Raw genomic sequence first — 21,848 nt, 5'->3', positions numbered from 1 at the left:
GCAAATATTCTTTGGCAGATTTGGAAAGCACGTTGTGACAGATGCTTCTCGAAGGTGAACACTCTTCCCATGATGGTGATAGATCAAGTAAAAAGAACACCAAACCTTCTCAAACACCAGAATCCATCTTCACCAAAGGAGCGAGACTCTCTCTGGGCTCCTCCAAAAGCCCCATTTATAAAAGTCAATGTTGACGCTTCGTTTTTGGAAGGTACAGTGATGGCCGGGATAGGATGTATCATGCATGATGAACACGCAAATTTCCTCGCCGCTTCAGCCTGTAATTTTAGAGGACAGAACGCAGAAGAATGTGAAAGTTGGGCTATTGTCAAAGCCCTCCAATGGTCGTCATATCAGAAGGTTGTTTATCTTCATATTGAAAGTGACAACAGTAACATAGTGCAGACTCTCAACGGAGCACAGGTGAATCTTAGCTGGCAAGCAAGCAAGTTAATCGGCAAAATTCGCTCGCTAGAAGGACATTTCTCCAAAGTCTTGTACACTCACATCAATCGGGACGGTAACGAGAAAGCTGACAGCTTAGCAAAATGGAGTCGCATGAATTTGGGTAACTGGATATGGCGAGCTCTTTCGGACCTTCCAGAATCATTACGTATCTCTTTGGGCTAGGCCTTGTGTTTTTGGTTTGTCTTTGTTTTCTCTCAACAAAAAAAAAAAAAAAAAAAGACACAAACCATCATTTTGTCCATGGTCCTTCTGAAACAAGTCTTCCAATCTTTTTCAAAGTGTGTTTGATTATTTCAAAACATGAGTACCTAAAATGGAATGATATATTTTCTCTATTTCCCCCAAATCTTTCACTTCTAACGTAAATTTCCCCCCATCCTTCTCTCCCTCTCTCTCTCTCTCTCTACTTTAAAGCAAACATCAACTCCGTGATCTTTGCTCTCTCTCTCTCTACAAGAACACACTCTGTAACTGTACCAGACCACTCTCTCTCCTCTCCTCTCTAATAAATAGAGTCAAACAAAAATCTTCATTCAGCTTACCTCCTCGTCCTTTCATTCAATCCTCTCACAGATATCTTCAGACCTGAAAACTCAATCAAATCTTTACCCCCCCAACCTTCTCTCACCGAATCATCAATGACCCCCCACCTTCAAATTCTTTCCCACCTCCTCATTTAAACTTTCTCACTCTAAAATCAACTTCCCCCCATTAATATCACTCTTTTCACCAAAAAATTTCCCAAATGGGTTGTTGTTTCAGCAAAAAAGATGAATCTGACCGGAACCCACCTTCTAGTTCTCCTCCTCCGGTACCGGATTCTGACATTTCTAGGTTTAAACCATCTTACCGTGGTGGTCCTTATTCAACTCAACTTGAAGAAGAAACTGTCAAAGAAGTCCTCTCTGAAACACCCACTATAAAACCACCATCTTTTGAATCGTTTCCAAAGATTGGAGTTGAAAAGAAGACGAATCAAAATCAACCCATTTTGCCTTCATTCCCCAAGATTCAACAAATAGAAGAAAAACCAGAACCAGTCAAAGAAAAAGTAAAAGAAAATGAAGAAGAAGAAAAGAAGATGAAAAAGGAAGCTCCTTTATCAAATATAACAGTAACCCAAGAAGTATCAGAAGTTTCAGAGATCTGTAGCTTAAGTGAAAGCTATTCAACGACTACATTAACAGAGAAAAAAGATGATGAAGAAGAAGGTGAAGTACGTCAAAGAATTAATAGATCTCCAGCTAAAAACCCTAGAAGAAGATCAAATCCTACTGATTTTGGTTACAGAACACCTGACAGAGGAAGAAAATCCCCTGCCAAAAGATCAGAACAACCCTCACCCAACCGGAGAAATGACAATGCCGGCAAGCTTATGTCAAAATCAAATACAGACGTGGGTCAGATTGGACGACGACGAATGATGCCGGAAAATACCAGAACATGGCGGCGAGACTCAGGTGATTTAGGTGAGAGTTCAAGACGAAGATCAAGATCTCCATCAACACGAATTGAAACGGGTCAGAATAAATCGGGTTTGGGTCGTAACCCATCAACAAGGAAAACGGGGCGAAAATCACCAGCCGGAATTCCTCCTCCGGTGGTGGCACCGGAAAGTAGTTCAAAATCAGAAGAGATTAATGAAGAAGAAAACGGGTCAACAAACGAATCTCTTGAAAACCCGCATGTTTCTTTAGAATGCTTTATTTTCCTTTGAAGAGAAAAAGTTGGTGAAGATATTTTCGCCGGAAAATGTGGGTCACCAGAGTTGAGTTATTTAATAGGTATAATATAAAGTACAATTTAACACCGGCGAGAAATGGCCATTAAAATAGCCGTTATTTTTCCGATGCCGGAAATATAACCGTTAATTTGTACCTTATTTGTCCTTCTCTTTGTAAATAATTAACAGGAGTGTGTGGGTGGTGGTTTAGAACTTTATCCTAATAAAGTTGTTAAATGTGGGGTGAAGTTCAAAAGGAGTGAGTACAAGAAAATGTTTTTTTTTTTTTTTTGTGTTAAGAGGAGTACAAGAAAATGTGGATTGTGAAGATGGTAAAATTTTGGGTGATGATGTGTGTCTTTTGATTTGGGGAATTATTCGTATTGTTTTCACTTTTATTCTGATATGTTTCATTTCTTAGTCGGAATTCACACTACAAAGAATTGTTTTTCGTCTACTTTTATTTGGTGTAGTTATTAGACACTCATTCCGTAATCTGTAAGTATTAGGTTCGATTCTCATTACAAGTGAAATCTTTGAATTATAGATTTTAAGATAAATTTACCCGGATTTGAGCCTCTTTCCCTCCCAATTCCCAACATACCATTCTAAACATAATATTCTTTCAGAGTTAAGATTACGCAAAATTTTCACAAGCTTGGAGATTGTATTTATAACTTCGGCTTTGGATTACCATTGTGACATCAAACATTGTGCTACTATCACAACCTGTGGTTACCCATGTGCTCTAACATAAAAAAGAACTAGCTTTTTAATTTTAATTTTTGGTGGATTTGATTTGTTTTTTGTTTTTTGGCTTTGGGGTTTGTTTTTTGTAAGGATTGTGGAAGTTGTGTGATTAAAAGTGGAATTTTAAACATTATCTTTGTCTTTGTCTAGTTGTCTTAAAACAAAATAAAAGATTCACAAGAATATAAAAAAAAATCTATTTGCTTTGTTAATTGAGTTTTGATTTTTGCTTTCATCATCTTTTATCCAAATTATTCAAGCACAATATCCCATCCCACTATTAATTCTGGACCTTCTTTTGTCAATTCCTTGTAAAAGAAACCAATGTTAATTATTCTATTATCTATATATCAAAACATATGCAGACTTCAAAATGGTTGTCTCAAAAATGTCAAAGTTGTCAATGCTTTTGTGTAAGTAGCATTTTAATTACATCTTGTTTACCTAATGCATGAGTTGTCTATGAGACAATATGTTTGTTCATTCAGAAGTGCCGGAAAGACTACAGTCTTGCGGGTGTCTTGAATTTTTGAAAAATTTAAAATATGTACAAAATTTTAGGATATCATAGTTGAGCATAAGTTATTGAACCGATAAAATGTGAAGTACGGTTGCTTTTTTTTGAAGTCAGATTTGACATATGATTCTTTGTCTGAGTTGATTTGAGTCAGATTATAGTCAATTAATTTTTTTCTGCTTCCATTTGGTTACTTGAAATCATTGAATTGAGATCATTTTGTATCCATTTGCTCTAAAAACTTCAAGTTTACACTAAAGATAATATTCAATGATATTTATAAAATTAGCTAAGACTAATGGACTATATTATAAGAAACTCAAATGTGTAAATTTGTGCCGTAAAATGAGGGGATGATTGTTAATTATTCACTCTGGAAAAGTAAAAGAAAAATTGCAGTAGATTTATATAAACTCAAAGTGGACCTACTTTTACCATTCACATATAGTCTATGGTAGTATGATCCCCCCTTTATATTGTCGGCTGTGGTACAAGAGAGACCAAAAAGAAAAAGTAATTTGTTAAATCAAATCTTTCTTCTTACATCTTTTTAAAGTTTCTTACTTTTGTATATTCAAGTCATACATGCATTTAAAGTGAAGGAGAGAATAGAGAGAGAGAGAATGGGGTTTAGGCCTTTAGGGGTTAAAAACACTTTCTAAAATACTTACTATATAACTTCATTTTTTTTTTTACATTTCTCATTCTTTCTCATATTCGATAATGAACATTTCAAACATGTACAACCTCTATGAATACAGTCGTGAACCACATGATTATATAACACATGAAATTACTAAGACGGACAACCAAACGTACAACATTATAGAAAATATTTACGTTTATAGTTTATATATGCACTGGTCTTTTCATGTAATTGAATCCCACACTTCATATCAGTGTTGACTTGAACTGAAAATACTCGTGATGTACTCAAATCCATGCAATATAGATCCTTTGAAACTTTACTTACTTGAGGTTATTTAGTAAATTAGAGAAAGAAGATTGAATTTAAGAACCGTTAGAGGACGAACGTTGGTTCAAAAGAGAGTGGTAGTGGTTGTCGTGGTCCTAACAAGAAGAATTTGAAAACCTAGATTATGTGAAGAGGTATGTATGTTCCAAAAAGTTGAAAGTGAGAGATTTAGAGGGACAAAAAGATAATGGTGAATTTTAGTTGTGGAGGTTTCAAAATTCAAACAAAAAGAATGTCTTTTAATCAACAAGGAGTATGGGATCCATATTGGACTATTTGTTATAACTTGTAAAGATGGTATTTTTTTTTGTTGTTGAAAGATTTTTATTGTTTGACATTGCTATCCTTTATCTTCTTCCCATATAAAGTTTATTTATGTGAAAATAGTCCCACATGTTTTGTGATCTAAAATTATATATTTTGAGGTAAATCCATAAGAAAATAACGAACATTTTATGACCAATTATATATGATTTAGAGCTCTTCTCAACATTTTACAAACCTAATAAGCTGAGCTAGTCTGGCTCTAGATTATTCTTTGTATGGTAGTGGTTCACAACTGGTCGTGTTCAGATAGGTCTTTGGCGTCGCTGGCATGCGACGTCAACAAGGCCCTTGCACCGCTAGTCAGGCGGGTGATAGTTGTGGTTGGAAAAGTAAGAGGAATGGGATATTTCTATTGGCACAACCATAAATTTCCTAGCCCAAACCCTTCAATTAAGGGAGCCGCAGTCAAATAAGCACATTCCTGTTTGTTTGGTGCCTTTAAAATTCTAGAGCTGCATTATTGCTAGGAGAAAGTCTATAGGCACCACAAGAATTGCAATGCACAAGCTCATACAGCCTAAGGACTTGGCTCGATCCTAATGTAACTTGGGCTTAGGTTGTGCTGTTTTTCCCAAGTCGGATCTGAAACCTGACTCGATGTCTAAAATGACTCCAGTCAGACTCCAAGTGTTTGTTCTTGTCTGACTCTGAGTGACTGATTTGGATAGGTTTCTGGTCCTTTGAAGTCAATCAATATAAGTTAGACGAGTCAGATTCAAACAATGAGACAAAGCCCGCGGTTTTAAGCATTCAAAGTACTTCACAGTAACAAGAAAATAATACCAGGATGCCACTTTCTTTAGCAACGGTTAATAACCGTCATTAAAAGGGATTCGTCAAAATTAACCTTATTAAAATCATTCACAGGACAAGTAAATAAGAAATTTTACTAGTTAAAAAGAAAATGAGATTTGCCTCCAAGTTTCTCATCTAGAACCATAATTAACTTCTACTTAATTAGATTCTTCTGAATAAGTTTGCTTAACTTGTTGTCCTTTTTTACATGGAGTTCAACAACAATGATATTTTCAAGAGCTAATCCTGGACTTAAAAACAAAATCTGTACAGACATCAAATTGAGCTTGCTCTTCTGAAAACATGAATATGGAGGGGCCGAATTTGACAGAAAAACACTTCAGTTTGAAACTAGAGCGTTCCTTATCAAGTGACATTCGAGCCGGAACTTACTGCAGGATCATGTTGATGGGTTGGCCAAGCGACAGGTTCAGGAGGGCATGGCGGAGGAGCTAGATGAGCAATGTAAGTAGGGATCTTATCTCCGGGCATCAGAACGGACACACCTTTTGAGTAGATAGACATCTGGGTAATAAACATAGACGACAAAATAAATAACTGCGAAATGACAAGTTCTGGTGCCATGATAGTACGAAGAAATGCTATATGGACCACATGACAAAACATACACATTATTATCACTCAAGATTGAGTACACCAAATGCTATTATTAGAGTGAACCTAACTAAACGAAATGATTACAAGTTCTACCACCACAACACCACAATAGGTAATGTCACACATGAACCACATTACGAAGCCGTTAGGACCCAAGATTTGTCTAATCAGGGTATTTCAAAAGTAACTATCAAAGGGACATCGGAAGTTATGTAATGGCAAGTTCTAGCCCCACAAGGCCACAACTATACAAGTAAACTAATAATGCTATACGTACAAACCACGACATTCGCTAACCACATGACATACTATGACAGTATGACTCAAGATTAGGGTAATCATGGTACATAAATGTGTGATCTTAATTATATAATCAAGAATGTAAGAAAACCATAGCCAATATTCCCAATATGCATATCAAGAAGAGATTCATCTCACATTTTTTTAGCTCAATTTTTTCGCCATACACCACAACCAAGAAGTAAGGTTATATAAGGAATTTAAGTAAAATAATTTCTAGCTAAGTTGTGTGGACTGACTCGTCTGACTCAACGAATGGACCCAATATCACCTAAATCAGTCATTTGAACTAAAAAAAACATTACAAGTCAGACAAAAACAAGCCTTCCTAAACAATAAGTGAGTCAATACAGATTTTGAGTCAGATTTGAAATCTGACTAAGAAAAGAGCTAAAACAGAGCAATACTAGTGAATATAATTGGACATGGACAAATAGAGAGAGACGAGAGAACTTACTTTAGGAGAAGGGTGGAGGGCAAGCTTTCCATTAATACCCATGTGATGAGTTTGAAAATGATGATGATTTGTTGTTGGTGGAGAGGGAGAGGGAGAGGAAGAAGAAGAAGAAGAAGAAGAAGATCTAAGGAAACGTTCAAAGATAGCCATAATAAGGAACATAGAAATAAGAATAGCAGTAGCAACAAATCCAAATGAAACAGCATTTACAGATGAGTTATTATCATCAATATTATGTCTCCACTCTCTTTCTTCTCCTCTCTCTACATATAATGCTGGTGCTCCTCCGCCATTTTCTCCCCCAATTGGTGGTAGTGATGATGATGGTGCTACTGCTACTACTAAACCCCACTTCATTAATTGATCTCTTCCCATTTAATAAAATAATAATGAAATCTGTCTCCTCCCCACTGAAATTCTACACCCAAATCAAAGAATAATAACAGAGAGTCTAGAGAGAGAGAGAAAGAAACTGTTTGTTCATGATATTTGATGACTTGTTGTGGGTAGGTTGAAGAAGGCCATGACTGGTTTTAACTGAAGAAACCAACAACTTTTTACACCCATAGTAGTCTAGAGAGAGAAAGAGAGAGAGAGTAAATAGTCTGATGATGATGACTTATTGGCAAGGCTTTTTGAACTCTTTTATCGAGGTTTACTGAGAAAAAGTACTACTAGTCTCTCTCTCTCTCTCTATCTGCTTCACAGGAAGGTAAAATAAAAAGCAAGAAAATGTTAGAGAGAGAAAGAGAGAGTGAGACAGGGAGAGGATCAGAAGGGAGAGCATGTGACTCCTTAAGATACGTACTCGAGGTTGGAAAAAGATATCACTATTTCTTTCTTTCTTTCTCCTTCTATAAACGACAAAAATATAATGTATTTTTCTTTATTAATGGGTCTTATTTCCAATATAACCACCAATATGTTACCAATATCAATATTTTGTCCTTGTATTTGTCTAGTAGTTTGGTTTGCCCCCTGAGATCATGACTCTGTCAGTCAAATTAAACCGTTGATAATTTTCTTCCTCTCTCTCTAGTTTCCCTCGGAGTTGCGTCCCACATAACAACTCATAAGCATTTGTTTCACGAAGTAACCATTTCATCATGTAGAAACGAAGTCCTCCAAGGTGTCGGTTGTATCACTTTCCAAAAAAGAAGTTGTTGCTACGTTGATTTGGTTGATTCGATCATATCCCAAACGATGGGACTAAACCCCGTACTAGGGATTTGGTTCGTATAGATAGAACAAAGATATATGTGGTGGCGGTAGTGGCTGACAAGTGGTGGTGAGGAAGAAGGAAAAAAATACAAGAAAAATTCTTTTTTTTGTCGATCGTCGTGAAATAGTCGACCTATCATCTGCGGACGATAATTTTTCTGATCAAAGAGCGAGAGGGAGAGTTATGAATTTTGGATTGAAGAACACAAAAAGAAATGCAAAATTTGATGTCAAAATTGACTGATCAAAATATATATACAAAAGAATCGAAATTAAAGTTAGTCATCTTCGATAGACTATTACGATAAATTGGACGTGTTTAGGGAGCCAAAAGGGAAATATCCCTTTCAAACAAGTACTATAATGTGTGAGATATAATAATATTCAAAATTAGTTTTTTACAGTGCGGCAGATCTTTTAAAGAAATTATAAGGGCATTTTCTTGACAAGTAAGTCATTTATTTCTCCTAATACGTCAAAGAGTGAAGGCCCCTCCCACCCCTCCTCCTACGTTGAGAATATATTTTTGAGGTGTCTCGATAAAAGAAACAGAGGTCGTAGTCAGTAGTCTCGTCAAAGACCCCTACCCAAACCCAACCCAACCAATGGGAATCTTTTTATGTACAGAAATAATACTAACTGATTGATTCAACTCACATATCATAGACTAATTAGGCCGTAGATCATAGTGACACAACTAATATTTTCTTAATTTCTAGACATAGGAAAATAAAATCTCAGAAGAAGAGGGAAGATTCTACAGATAATCTCTTTGAAGTTGTTAAAAGCAATCCACATATAGTTAGGGCTGGTAAAAAGTCCGCAAACCCGAAATCCGTCACGGGTACCCGAGTCTGTCAGAGTTCACGAGTACTCGAAATTCGAAAGCGGGTTCAGCCCGACGACCCGATGAAATCAACGGGTTAGGTACGGGTTTTGAAGTGCTACCAGACATCCCGTCCGAGCTCGCCCGATAATCTTTACCCAACATAACCCGCTTAATAATGTCATCCATTTATATGATAATATCTATACACATTATATATATGCTTGCTTGTATGTATTTATGTATGCATGTATAACATATATATAGATATATTTCTAAAGTATTTGAAGTGTGTATATATATATATATATATATATATATATATATATATATATACATATACATATATTGTTGTCCAAGTGCAGAGTGCCCTTGACACAACATTGTTACGAGAAACTTAATTAAATTTTCGTTTCGATAGAAATTTCGGTACCATCGAAATAGAAATATTTTGGTCATTTCGACCGAGATATCTTGAACCTTGGTGAAAACCCGATACTCGACCGTCCGATATCCGAGAAACCCGAAAAGTTTGACGGACTTGGACGGGTTTTCGACACTCGAATTTGTTAAATAACATGCCCGATTAAACCCGAAACCTCAAATGGACAGAGAGTTTCAAAGCCCGACCGGCCCGACCCGATGACTGACATGAACCTGACCGACCCGACCCGGATCAATTCCCACCCCTACCTCTTAGTTAGAGGTACGTGGTTTTGATGGCAATGTCCGTCTCCCTTCTTTTTTTGATACAAGATCGTCAGCTGACGACATCCTCCGACCTCTGATCTCGACTCAACTTTATCCATTCTTTTTTTTTTTTTCTCTCTGTTCATCTTCTTCTCCTCTCATCTTCTCTCCCTATCATTGTTTGCGAAGAAAAGAAGAGAGAGAAAAGAGAACAAGAGAGAGAAGAAGGAAAAAAAAAGATTGAGTTAACGTCGTCGCCCCAAAGTTATATGCTGACGACCTTTTACCGAAGAAGAAAGAGGATGGATATTGTCTCTAATCAAACTTCAACTTTTTTCAACCAAATCTTAAGAAAAAAACAGTCTTTAAAACTACCCAAAGAGAAGAAGCCAAAAAATCACATACGTCGCTATACTTTTGCCTCTACAACTGCGTTTTATTACAAAATGCTCCTTATTTACAATATATTTCATGTTTATATACCCTATGTTTCTTAGTTGTGATAGGCATCTAGCACTATACATTTTACATAATCTAAAATGTTCACTAACAAAATTACTTAATTTTTTGCCTATCAAACCAACTCTTTATACACAAAATTCGTCTTGTCGATTTGTACAGAGAAAAATTTCGTTGTATGGAAACTTTATCGTTGCATAGAATAATAGTGTCGTTGTAGGTTGCTTCTTTTAAAATGTGTTGCACCACTTGATTTTGTGCTCCTAATATTAGACTATTTACGTCTGACACTGTCACGTAAGTCAAATGACCTATTTTATATTTTCGTGTGTTTAAGTAACTGACATCTCACATATGAATCTAATATAACTTAGACTTTTTCGACTCCCAACTTGACTCTTCTAGTTCGTGAAATTTTATTTATGATACAATTTTTATTTTATATATAAAGTAGGTCAATAAACGGTAGCTTATCGGATCGGATATAGGAATATCCGTATCCGATAAGCTATCCGATAATTATCCGACGGATATTATAAATCAATATCTGAATCCGATATCCAAAACTTTAACAAAATTTCAAAATTTTCTTTTAAATTTTTAATCATTAGATCTAAATAATAAATCTCAACCATACATTTTATATATTATTATGAATAAATTATTTATCGTATACGGATATTTATCGGATCGAATATTAGTGTATCCGAATTTGATAAGCAGATATCCGTTAGGGAATATTCGAATCCGTGTCCGATGTCTGAAATTTCGGATAATTTTTAAAAATTCTAACACGAATGCGGATCGGATGTCGAATATTCGGATATCCATTGACAAACTTACTTAATCACATTAAAATTGTTTTTGGGTTATTTGGTAATTTTCATTTTCTTCAATCGTCACACCAACTATAAGCCGTTAGATTCAGTACTGGTAGTTGAAAATAACTTTACACTATTTTGGTCAAAATATGTGATGGGAAAAGATCATAAATTGAGAAATTTCAGGTATTAGGCGTGCATACGTAGTTAGCTACTCTATCAAAGATTACACGTTTTCTAGGTACATACTCTTCTGTGACTCTCTCTGTTCTAGAGAGAGAGATGAGTATGTCATAAATTCAGAAATATATACTTGAGATTTCCTTTTCTTTTGCTTTCTCTATTTTCTGTCTTTCTTCACTTTATCTTCTTTTTATGGATTCAAATGTGGTTGATAATGTTAAGGTGTCTGTGCGTGTGTGAAAGGTTTCACTTCATCACCAACAAAATAAGGTGTTAGATATAGTCCTATAAAAATTTATCTATCGATAAAACTTAAATCAAGCACCACTCAAAGAAAGAAACAAATACCACCTAATTACAAATCGACTTAATCTTATGTTTGACTCAATTATTGATAGAGAAATTATAGTCTTTAGTTACTCCTTCCTAGAAATATTACAATAAAGAAAATTTTAATTTTTAAATTGCTAGCGATGTAACATTTAGAGTCAATCCAGTATAGCACTCGTATACAAGTTTTATTGGTTGTAAAATCAAAATAACACAAAAGATCGAGTATGATCATTTGATGTTATGTGGTGAATAGATCATATAGATGTATAAACTTGATAAGTTGATAGTTAACTTCTTGGTCTTCTTTAGGGTAATATAGAAAGAAACACCAACTTCCTCCAATTTAATTGGGCTTCTACATATTTTTGTTTGAGAAATATAGAAGCTACAACTGGTATGTGGTGCTGGGGCCATATAATCATAATTTGGGGCTCATCAGCCTATTTGAAGGAACTCACTATTTTTAAGTTCTCTTTGTCTCAGCTTTTTGCATGATGGAAAAAGTTCTTGTTAGGTCCATTTTTTGTGTTAATGCTTTTGTCTAGTATTGTTGAGTGTTTATTTCTTTTCCAATGTGGGTCTTCCTAATCAATTTAAAATCGAAAAGGAATAAAAAATCCAAAAAATAAAATGTGTTTTGTAGAGAAATTGCTTGAAAGTTATGGTACAACGTGGATCGAATATAACCCACTCCAAATAAATCAAAACTATACTTATATTTATATTTATATGTTATGACCGGATTATGCTTGTCTACCTCTGAATCCTGAAATTTAAAAGTAACTACGCGAACTTGTCAAAAATAAAAAAAAACTCTAAAAACAATTCTACACATCATTTACTCATTTAGCTCCGATACATTTGACAAAATATCCGTAAACACTCTAAACATCATTTTATTCGTGGTAACTTGCAAACAAGAACCCTAAAACCATCCTATGAGAAAACACCAAATTAACTAGTACTAAATTTACAACTTTTCATCCCCATAAGCTGTGCTATGAAATCTTTTTACTGTACCTCCATTTAAAATTTTCAATATAACACTATTACTAGTGCACCTTGGTGTCTTAAATTGGCTCATGGCAGCTCCTTTCCCAACAAAATAATCTAAAATTCTCTTAAATGTTCCATTCTTAACAATACAAAGCTCTAATGGTCCAATCGAATTCAACTTCCTCGAAACGACATACCCATAATCTACAAAAGATTCATCCATTTCTCGACAACATTCGCGAAGAATTCCTTCTCCGACTTCGCCCTTAATCTCCCAGTAAATTACATAATGACCAGGTTGATTTACTATATCTGCATGGCTTGTAAAATCAACTATTTCAGCTTTTAGCTTATTCAACAACAATGATCCCTTCTCTACCACTAATTGAAGGTCTTTTTCAGTATTTTTGTCAATGTTTACTGTCAAAATTAGGTTTCTTCTACAAATGAAGTTTAGCTTTGGAGTGCCTTTATAAAAACCAGCAACCTCAACCACATCTCCTAACCTACACCTGTAAAGCCCTGAAAGGAAATACTAATAATAAATAAGCAAAAAAGTTAACAAAGAAAGTGATTCTTCTTTTAAAATGAACAGTAAGTACTTATTGAATATTATTTGCATAAAGTAGAAATCATGTTTGGAAAATGAGAAAGATTTGCAGGGAGTAATTGGTGAAATTAACCACAAAAAATTATAATGGCCACAAAATTTCTTTTGTGATCATCTATATTAAACCATGCCCATTCAAATCACACAGACACAAAGTGGGTGGGTTTTTTTTTTTTTTTTTTTGTTTAAACACAAAGTGGGTAGGTTGTAAATGTATTTAATTTATGATTTGTTATTATTATAAATTTGAAGACAAAATTGACAAATGACACTTTTATCGTCTATCGGGTACTGATTAAAGTCCAATTAGAGACAATATAATTACACTCTAGCGTTATGGTGATATAAAAGATCGAGAAAGAAAACAAGACTACCTTTTCAACAAAAAAAAAAGAAAGAAAAAGAAAACAAGATTACCTTTTCAACAAAAAAAAAGAAAGAAAAAGAAAACAAGATTACCTTTTCAACAAAAAAAAAAGAAAGAAAAAGAAAACAAGACTACCCATATGTCCCTTGTCTAAATATTAAATCAACTTCAATTATTGTACTTCTATTAAATTATCAATAAATGGTACTAATATCTAAATTTGCATGAAATAAATGATAGTTATACTAATTAATTAAAGGGTACCTTAATTAAAAATTTAATATATTTAAGAAGTCAAAAGCTTGATTAGTTGTGCAACAAATGAATTAGTTAACTTCATTTTATCTCTCTCATCAAATTCCTTCTAATCTTATTTAAGCAGTAGCACAAAAATCATATTATTGTGTGCATGTTCAGCCCCACAAAAGATCGATCGAGCTGTTAAATTTTTTATGCTAAAACTCTTAATATATAAGAACATCTCTTAGTTCTTATCAAGCAATAATGAAATAGATTATATTGCATAATCTCTTATAACTTAAATTTTCTTACGAGAATCATCCAGTTTCTCATGTCTAACTAAATGAATTAAAAAATTCTAGGGAATAAGAATTACCAGACAGAAATCTTATGTGACTGTCGTGATTCGTGCTTTTGATGTTTTTGATTCATTAAACACCGAACTACGACAAACCACATAGGATTTCTATCCAGAATGTTTTTAGTTTTTCTTGTTCTCTAGTATTACTCGACGAATTAATTATTGAGACAGAGAGAGAGAGAGAAACCTGTAAAAGTTGTGAGGACTAGCTCATATTCCTGCCCAACCTTAACTTTAGAGAGTGGTATAGGATCACCTTCAATAAAATCATGAACTTCAGGGGAACCATGATCATCATCTTCTTGTTTATAAAGAGGTATAAACTCAAAGTAAGAAAATGTAGGTACAACTGTAAACCTAACATCCTCAGGAGAATAACTAGGGTTAATATTAACTCCAACCCAACTCTCAGTAGACCCATAATCAGCACATATAATTGGCATACTCCCTGAATAATGTTTCAATTTCTTCAAATATGGTTGCATTGATCCAGTCATTATTGAATAAATATACTTTGAATTTGGCCATAATTTTGGAACCAAACAAAACCAATTACCCATTTCTAATTCCTTACATTTCTCTTCAATTCTTGAAGCTAAAGATGGGTTTGGAACAATAATCTCTAAAACAGCTTTTCTCATCTTTGATGAAGTCACTTTTTTGGAATTTAGGGTTCCATTTCTTATGTCATCACATAGACTTTTCCATATTTCTTCAAAAGTTCTAAAGGCTTGAATAAGACTATAAGCAAATGTTGAAGTAATGAATTCAACTTGATCAGAGAAATATAAACCAAGTAAGAGATGACAATATGACGATTGTTTATAATCACCACCTGAAATTACTTCTTCTGGACTACAAGTAAATATTTTTGTTTTCTTTTGTTTGGTCTTAAATTCTTCACTAGCATAATAGTGGCTTGTTGCTGTTCCTACTGTTAATCCTCCTTTGGTTTTTGATTTCTTGCTACTGTATATGAACTCAAGTACCCTTCCTCCTTCCCTTGTTTGATAAACCCTAGAAATTTGAGGAGATAGAGAGAGTGGTATGTTAGTAAAGTTAAGAAGAGAGAGTGCTAAAACATTTTACAATTTTACTCTATATATGGGTCTTGTTCGATATTGGTGACACAGTCCGTAGCTTTTAAAAAATAGTTGATGAAAGTATTTGTCAAGAAAACGCTATAAAATCAGCTTCTAACTCAAATTCAAAAGTCACCTTGGGATATAACCCTAAAGGAAAAAAGAGTCTAAAGCACTAAAGTTCACATGTTTCACTACTTGTGGTGTCTCAAGATGCATTTAAATTGGAAAGGAAAATAGGTGAAAAAAGAAGACAAGTACCCAAGGTTAACTTCAAAATGAACTTTACTATAAAAATGAATTGATTCATAGGTGGGGTGAGTTTGAACTTTTTTACTGTCATATCAGTGTTGAGAAAGAAAGAGAGAGAGAGAGAGAGAGTCACACACCTTGATCTATAAGCAGCTCCCAACCTAAAAATCTGCAGTGTGGTTTTGGAGCTGTGGTGTGTGAAAGGTACATACTTTTGTCTTCCATCTGTTGTCCCTGAACTACTCAAATCAAACACAACAAAGTGTTAAAAAACAAAATCCAAATTCATTCTTAAAATGAACCATTTTTTCCTCCCTCTAGTACATTAAAATAACATGAAAGAATATTACTCATATATAAGCTCACTCTGGTTGAGTACTAACACGTATGTCTCAATGCTGGAGAGATCAGAGTTTGAATCTTACAGTTTGAAAACCAAACTATGGGACTTACCTTAGAGAAAGGGTAGTAATGGGTTCTTGAGTGAGGATAGGAGAGACATCTCCATCAGCAATTCTCAAAATGTAAGGCTCTAAATCTGCATGAGAAACAAGAGGGACTAAAGAAGTATAAAGAGATTCAATTTCACTTGAATCCATTTCTTGAATATTGAAGTCATCATTCCCAAACCATTTCTTTAGATATTCTGTCTTGATATTCAATTCGATAATACGTCGAAGGGTTTCTCTTTGAACTAAACCAGCATTTTCGGCTATCTCGTCGAACCAAGTAATTATTTGTTCACTTTCTTCATTTTTGTTAGTATTCCCCATCGATCCCATAATGGTACTATGGTGGAATATGTTAACTAAAGAGATGATGAACTTGACCTAATAGCTTCTCTTTTCTCCCTCTCTCTTTCTCTTCTAGGGACAGTAAGAGAGAATGTAGTCCACAAGAGGAGAGGATATCAATTAGAGATATTTTGAAGGACAAAGATGAAGAAAGTAGCCACATATGTTAATTAAGATAGTGAACTCACTGCCACAACTTTTTGGGTTTCTCTGCTATTTATAGAAACCCCCCCTTTCTAAATTTTCAAATTTGGTACAACGTTGCAAAATTAATTGTGGCCTACTTTTCATTTTATCTCCATTTTGGACACTAGTTCACCCAACCGCCGACTTGATTGCCCAAAAGTGTTCTTGGATTAGCATTTGTTTTCTACAAAGATACAGAGGGTAGGGTGTGGTGGTTGTGCTAGGCAGGCTTGGAGGTCGTGCCTGAATTTACTCGAGTCAAATTTCATTATTATTGTTTCTTTCTGATTCATATGTCTAAATAGATTGAACAATTGACCCGAAATATCTGGATATCATGTTAAGTTTGTAGGTGACTAACTCAAAATCTAAATAATAGTGAATTGATCGGATCACCTACATACATTAGTAGGAATGTACGATTGGAGATAAAAGTGTATGTGGGTAGTTACGATTAATTTTGAATTTCGAACTCAACCATTGGATGAGTGATCCGAGTTGAGAATCCGACGGGCGTGTTTACCTAGAGGTAAATAAGATGGACTCTCTCAAGACACACCTTTGTTAAATAAACATATAAAACAGGGTGAAACCCTTGCCAAAGCGGATACAAGCACCCCATCCGTAAACTCCTTTGGTGATGGTCTCTAACGAAACGAGGGGAATTTTACATACGTGTGAAAAGATCACAATATCCCTTATCTTATTGGCTACATAAGCACATGGTTATCAAGGTTTTCCATTGTCATTTTCCAACCGTTTCCATTGGAACGGTGGAAACAAAAATGAGATGAGAAGTTGTAAGGGAGCCGCATATATCTATCAAGTGATTGTCAATAATCTTTTGATAGACCGAAAGTATTTATGTGAGCTTACCTGGAATAAATGTTTAGACTAACAATAAACACGTTTTAATTGATTATAAAAAGATATTGTGGTAAAAAATGATCACATAGTAAGACGACACCAATAAATCTCTACATACAAATAGAATCAATCGAATATAACTGATAGGGTAGACTACAAAAGTAGACTTATTCTAGACATAAATAGAACCAATCGTTAATAGTGAGTGAAAAAGTATCAAAAGGGAAAGCGAGTGTTGTCTGAGAAGTGGAAAATGTCTATATCTTGTGGGTCTAAAATAAACTTTTACTCGTGGTCTCAACTAGCACTGCTTTTAATCCAATGCATCATGCATATAATATTTGACAACTCGCAAAAATGACAATATTTGAGAACTCAAATGGTAAGATTTTTAAGTAAATGTTTTGTTTTCAAGAAAAAAAAGTTAATGATTTGTTACTTAAGTAACAACTCTGTCTTTTTCTTTTGATAAAAAAAATGAAAATTCGTTTTTTTTTTTCCATTGAATCATTTACCGTACTCCTAATTTTCAACACCGAAAAGAATTCGAAGAAGAAATAGAAACTAAAAAGATAAAGTTGAAAGGGGAGGATCTGCCGACCTCTTTACTCTATAATCTAGATGAAGATCCTCTCTTTCATATATCGACACGAAGTGACTTATATTGGTAAAATAGAAAACCTAATAAATATGCAAAAGAGAGAATGGTACGAAAAATGAACCTACAATGACCCATCAAATAAATATTGGCCCTACCAATATTAATGTATTACAGGGCATAAAATTGAATATCTGCCCAAAAAAAATACTACAAGGTTGGACCGTTCAATCTGAGATTAAAGTCGGGTCAGTTTCAGCTGTTTGTTTGGCAACTGCTTAGCCATTTATATTTTTGGTCCACTATTTACCATTATATCATCAACAACTTGATTTCATTTTAAAGTATTTCATTTTCACTTAAATGGTCCATATGACTACTTTAATTAAAGTCTAGTTGTAATTTGCCCTTCCTTTTGAGATTTTTCCTCCAAAATATTACAAAGACAGATCAAGATCTATGAATTTGTGATAGCCCGCATCGCTCACGAGAGTGTTTGGAGTCTGGATTATAAGTGCAGGCTCAAACATGGTAAGTGTCAAGGTCTTTTGGGGGGGCTCGTGGAGTCTCCACGGAGAACAAAACCTCGTACCTGTGTTAGGTGTCTAAAGTGGAGACAACATCGACAACTACTAAAGCTTGAGGAGTCACAAGTGGTATCAGAGCCGAGGACGACTCTTTCGCTGAAGGTGGGAAATTGTGATAGTAGTCTCACATCTCTCGCGAGAGTGTTCGAAACTTGTGCTATAGGTATACGCTCAAATTTGGTAAGTGTCGAGACCTTTTGGGAACTCGTGGAGCCTTTGCCAAGAACAATACCACGTACTTGTGGGAAGTGCTTAAAGTGAAGACAATATCGACAACTGCTAAGGCTTGGATAAATGAGTATTATAACTGTCTGATATGATCCCTAAAAGTCATATATATCTATCTTTAAAGGTCATTCTAAAGAGTCTAAAGTCCATCTAATTTCTTTATACCCAAATTCAATTAATCTTACATTTTTACTTCCAAGAGATCAAATCTGGTACTTCCATGTTATAGAGTTGGTTTACAACCACTACATCACAGAGGTGGTTATGGAAATGGCTTAGTAAGAAGATGGAGATTCGGAAGTAGCTCAAGATTAGTTCGACCATAACCAACCCTATCTCATCGGCATCTTTTTAAGGCCACAACTTTGTGAAACCAAGAAATTTTACAAAGTGTGAAAGTTTAAATGATTTAGACCTACATAGAGTAAAATAAAAAAATATAAGGTCCACAAACACGAAAAATATCATGAACGAACAAAAATAGGGTTTATGAGAGTGGGTGGGGAGTCACAATCAACCACTCTTGAATTGTCTCATTGAAATAATCATATAAGCTAATTTTGTTTTTGTTGTTGTTTTGAAAGAGAAAGATCAAACCAAATTGCTTGGGGGTGAACAGACATATCAGTCTTTAAAAGGACTACACATGATTGTTGATTGGAACAGATTATTAAAGCCAACTTTTATGTACAAACAAAACAACAATGATAAAGATAACAAGATACTATTAAATATGATTACAGTTACTAATCCAAACCTTGATAGTTAATTGACGGTGCAAACTAATTAGAGGCTCTAAACCCATTCGCCCGAGGTAGGTTATGGACAAGGCCGGCCCAGCCATTAGGTCACCTTAGTCTGAACCTAATTCGGGCAATGGGGCTTTATAAGGGGCACCGAGCTGAGCCGTTGAGCCCAGCGCCAGCATCGGCCTTTTCAAGGCTCTGGCCAGATATGGCTTGTCTAACCAGGAGCCTAGCTCGTGTGTCATTCTGAATAAGTTTAAAAACTCATCTAGATTATGGGTATATCAATAGACATCAAAAAAGTACACAAAGAAAACAGCTAAATTCACAACAAAATCAAGAAATGTAAACTTGATATGAAAGAACACCCGACGGCTTCAACTTTCAAAAAGAACTCGAAACTTAACTCGTTTTTTAACACTGCCCCATCGATCATACCCTATACCGATCTTACTATGCATTAGTTTAAGGGCTAAATCAACATTACCTGCTTTTCTTAAAGCGTTGATTAGAACCGTACGAATTCTACCAGGTATCTCACGACCTCTATCGACAATTCCATCCGCCAATTTACAAGCTTGTTTTACACGACCGGCTTTGCATAAAACATGAATCATATCTTCAAATGCCGTATCTGGAATAACTCCGATTGGTGCTAACTCGTCTAATATTTTACAAGCTCTTGCAACTTTCCCTGATAAACAAAGACCTGTCGAAAGAGCTCTAAATGAAGCGGGTGTGGGAGTTATACCTTTATCGATCATCATTTCCCATATCTTTAATGCTTCTTCGTTTTTATGTTCTTTGAATAATCCATCAATGAGAATAGTATAAGTATAAACTGTTTGATCACAACCTTCATCTTCCATTCTCTTAAACAGAGTCAAAGCTTCATCTGTCTTCCCACATTTCACATATGCATCCATTAGTGTATTATAGCAATAAGAATCTCGTATACATCCTTTATCGAACATTTCTTCGAAAAGAATCTCTGCTTCATCTACCCTTCCGGCTTTACCAAGTCCATCAATAAGACTAGAATATAAAACTGCATTAATCGCCACATTATTCTCTCGACAAAACTTGAAATACTCCATGGCTATGTCTAGTTTCCCAACTTTGCATAAACAATTAACAACAACCCCATAAGTAACCTCATCTGGTTCAAATCCTTCATGTTTCATTCTCTCAAAAAGCTTCATAGTTTCATCTTCATTCCCATTTTTCGCAAACGAATCCATCAAAGTTGTATAAATTGCAACATTAGGTTTGCAACCCTTTTTAACCATACTATCAAAAACAGCAAATCCTTCATAACATTTCCCTTCTCTACAAAGTCCACTAATCACTAAACTATAAGCATGAGGCGGAATTTCGAGTTTCTTCTCTCCCATTTCATTAAAAAGACTCACACAGGAACCAAAATCCCCTTCCGAATAACACGCTTGAATCAAAGTAAGATAAGTAATTTTATCAGGATTGATTCGTTTCAACTCCATTTCTCTATATTTATCCTTAGCTTTTCGAGTTTTACCCGATTTACAATACCCTTTAATCATAATATTATAAGTAACAACATCAGGAAGAACTCTTCCATTTTCCATAGCTTCAAGTACTCTTTCAGCAGATTCGATAAACATCGAATTCACTAATCCATCCATTAAGAAATTATAAGTAAATAAACTTGGTTCAACTCCATTTTCTTTCATTTTACGCCAAACCCACAACAATTCTTCAACCATTCCTAAACCCCCAAAACTTTTAATCAAAGAATTTGATGCCCAAACATTCATTAAATAACCCCTTTCTCTAATCTCTCTAACTAAACCCTTAATCCCTTCTAAATCTCTAACTAATGCTAAACTATCAATCAATATAACATAAGAATCTAAATTATGTGAATAATTACTCTGTTTACTAGCCCAATTGAAAAATCTAACAGCAAGATTAGGTTTTTCTCTAAGTTGTTCAGATTTAAGAACATAAGAAACAAAATTAGGGGATAATTTGATAAGAAACTTACTACAATAATCATCTAAATTCGATTCCATGGAAGATGAATCATCTAAAAGATCAAAAATTCTTTTGACCCAAGGTGAGGGTTGAAGATTTTTAGGGCTTATAACAAGATCAGATACATTAATAAAGGGTTCTATCCATTCAGGAGGAGGGGGAGGTAAGAAAGTTGAAAACAACCTTGAATTAGGGCAAAATAATGGTGAGTGATGAATCCAATGTGAGGGGTTTTTTTGTACTGATGAGTGATCATTTCTGTAAGTGTGAAATAGAAACTGATTGATATGAGAAGAAGTGGAAATTTGATTAGAGGTTGTTGATTGAGATAGAGAGAGAAATCTCAGAAGTTTTCTCATTCGAGTAAATTTTAGGGTTTATGATTTTCATATTTTGGCTCTAGAAGAGGATTAAGAATTTTTTGAAGGATTCTCGATAGTTAGTATAATTAATATGT

At 34.7% G+C, this 21,848-nt stretch overlaps 4 protein-coding genes across 4 annotated transcripts; 1 reads left to right on the top strand and 3 right to left on the bottom strand.

Moving 5' to 3' along the window:
- The first annotated feature begins 710 nt into the window (after positions 1–710).
- LOC147560208 (uncharacterized) lies at positions 711–2,611 on the top strand. Its single transcript, XM_086662299.1, has 2 exons — positions 711–2,454; positions 2,497–2,611. The coding sequence occupies exon 1, from the start codon at positions 1,214–1,216 to the stop codon at positions 2,183–2,185; it is 972 nt and encodes a 323-aa protein (XP_086518425.1). The 5' UTR covers positions 711–1,213; the 3' UTR covers positions 2,186–2,454; positions 2,497–2,611.
- Positions 2,612–5,683: 3,072 nt separating this feature from the next.
- On the bottom strand, positions 5,684–7,736 carry LOC147560207 (uncharacterized). Its single transcript, XM_086662298.1, has 2 exons — positions 6,932–7,736; positions 5,684–6,081 (listed from the first exon to the last, which is right to left on the bottom strand). Exons 1-2 carry the CDS (start codon positions 7,304–7,306, stop codon positions 5,923–5,925), a joined length of 534 nt encoding a protein of 177 aa, XP_086518424.1. The 5' UTR covers positions 7,307–7,736; the 3' UTR covers positions 5,684–5,922.
- Positions 7,737–12,280: 4,544 nt separating this feature from the next.
- DFL2 (Auxin-responsive GH3 family protein) lies at positions 12,281–17,229 on the bottom strand. Its single transcript, XM_086662297.1, has 4 exons — positions 15,826–17,229; positions 15,510–15,611; positions 14,226–15,055; positions 12,281–12,982 (listed from the first exon to the last, which is right to left on the bottom strand). Exons 1-4 carry the CDS (start codon positions 16,152–16,154, stop codon positions 12,435–12,437), a joined length of 1,809 nt encoding a protein of 602 aa, XP_086518423.1. The 5' UTR covers positions 16,155–17,229; the 3' UTR covers positions 12,281–12,434.
- Positions 17,230–19,631: 2,402 nt separating this feature from the next.
- LOC147560205 (Pentatricopeptide repeat (PPR-like) superfamily protein) lies at positions 19,632–21,808 on the bottom strand. Its single transcript, XM_086662296.1, has one exon. It carries the CDS (start codon positions 21,748–21,750, stop codon positions 19,756–19,758), a length of 1,995 nt encoding a protein of 664 aa, XP_086518422.1. The 5' UTR covers positions 21,751–21,808; the 3' UTR covers positions 19,632–19,755.
- Positions 21,809–21,848: the final 40 nt, after the last annotated feature.

This window comes from Eschscholzia californica, unplaced genomic scaffold (assembly GCF_041429995.1).
Source record: "Eschscholzia californica isolate CP2 unplaced genomic scaffold, dmEscCali1.0.p SCAF_2, whole genome shotgun sequence".
NCBI classification, from domain to species: domain Eukaryota; kingdom Viridiplantae; phylum Streptophyta; class Magnoliopsida; order Ranunculales; family Papaveraceae; genus Eschscholzia; species Eschscholzia californica.
The sequence above is the reverse complement of the archived record's forward strand: the minus strand, read 5'-3'. Positions and strand labels throughout refer to the sequence as shown.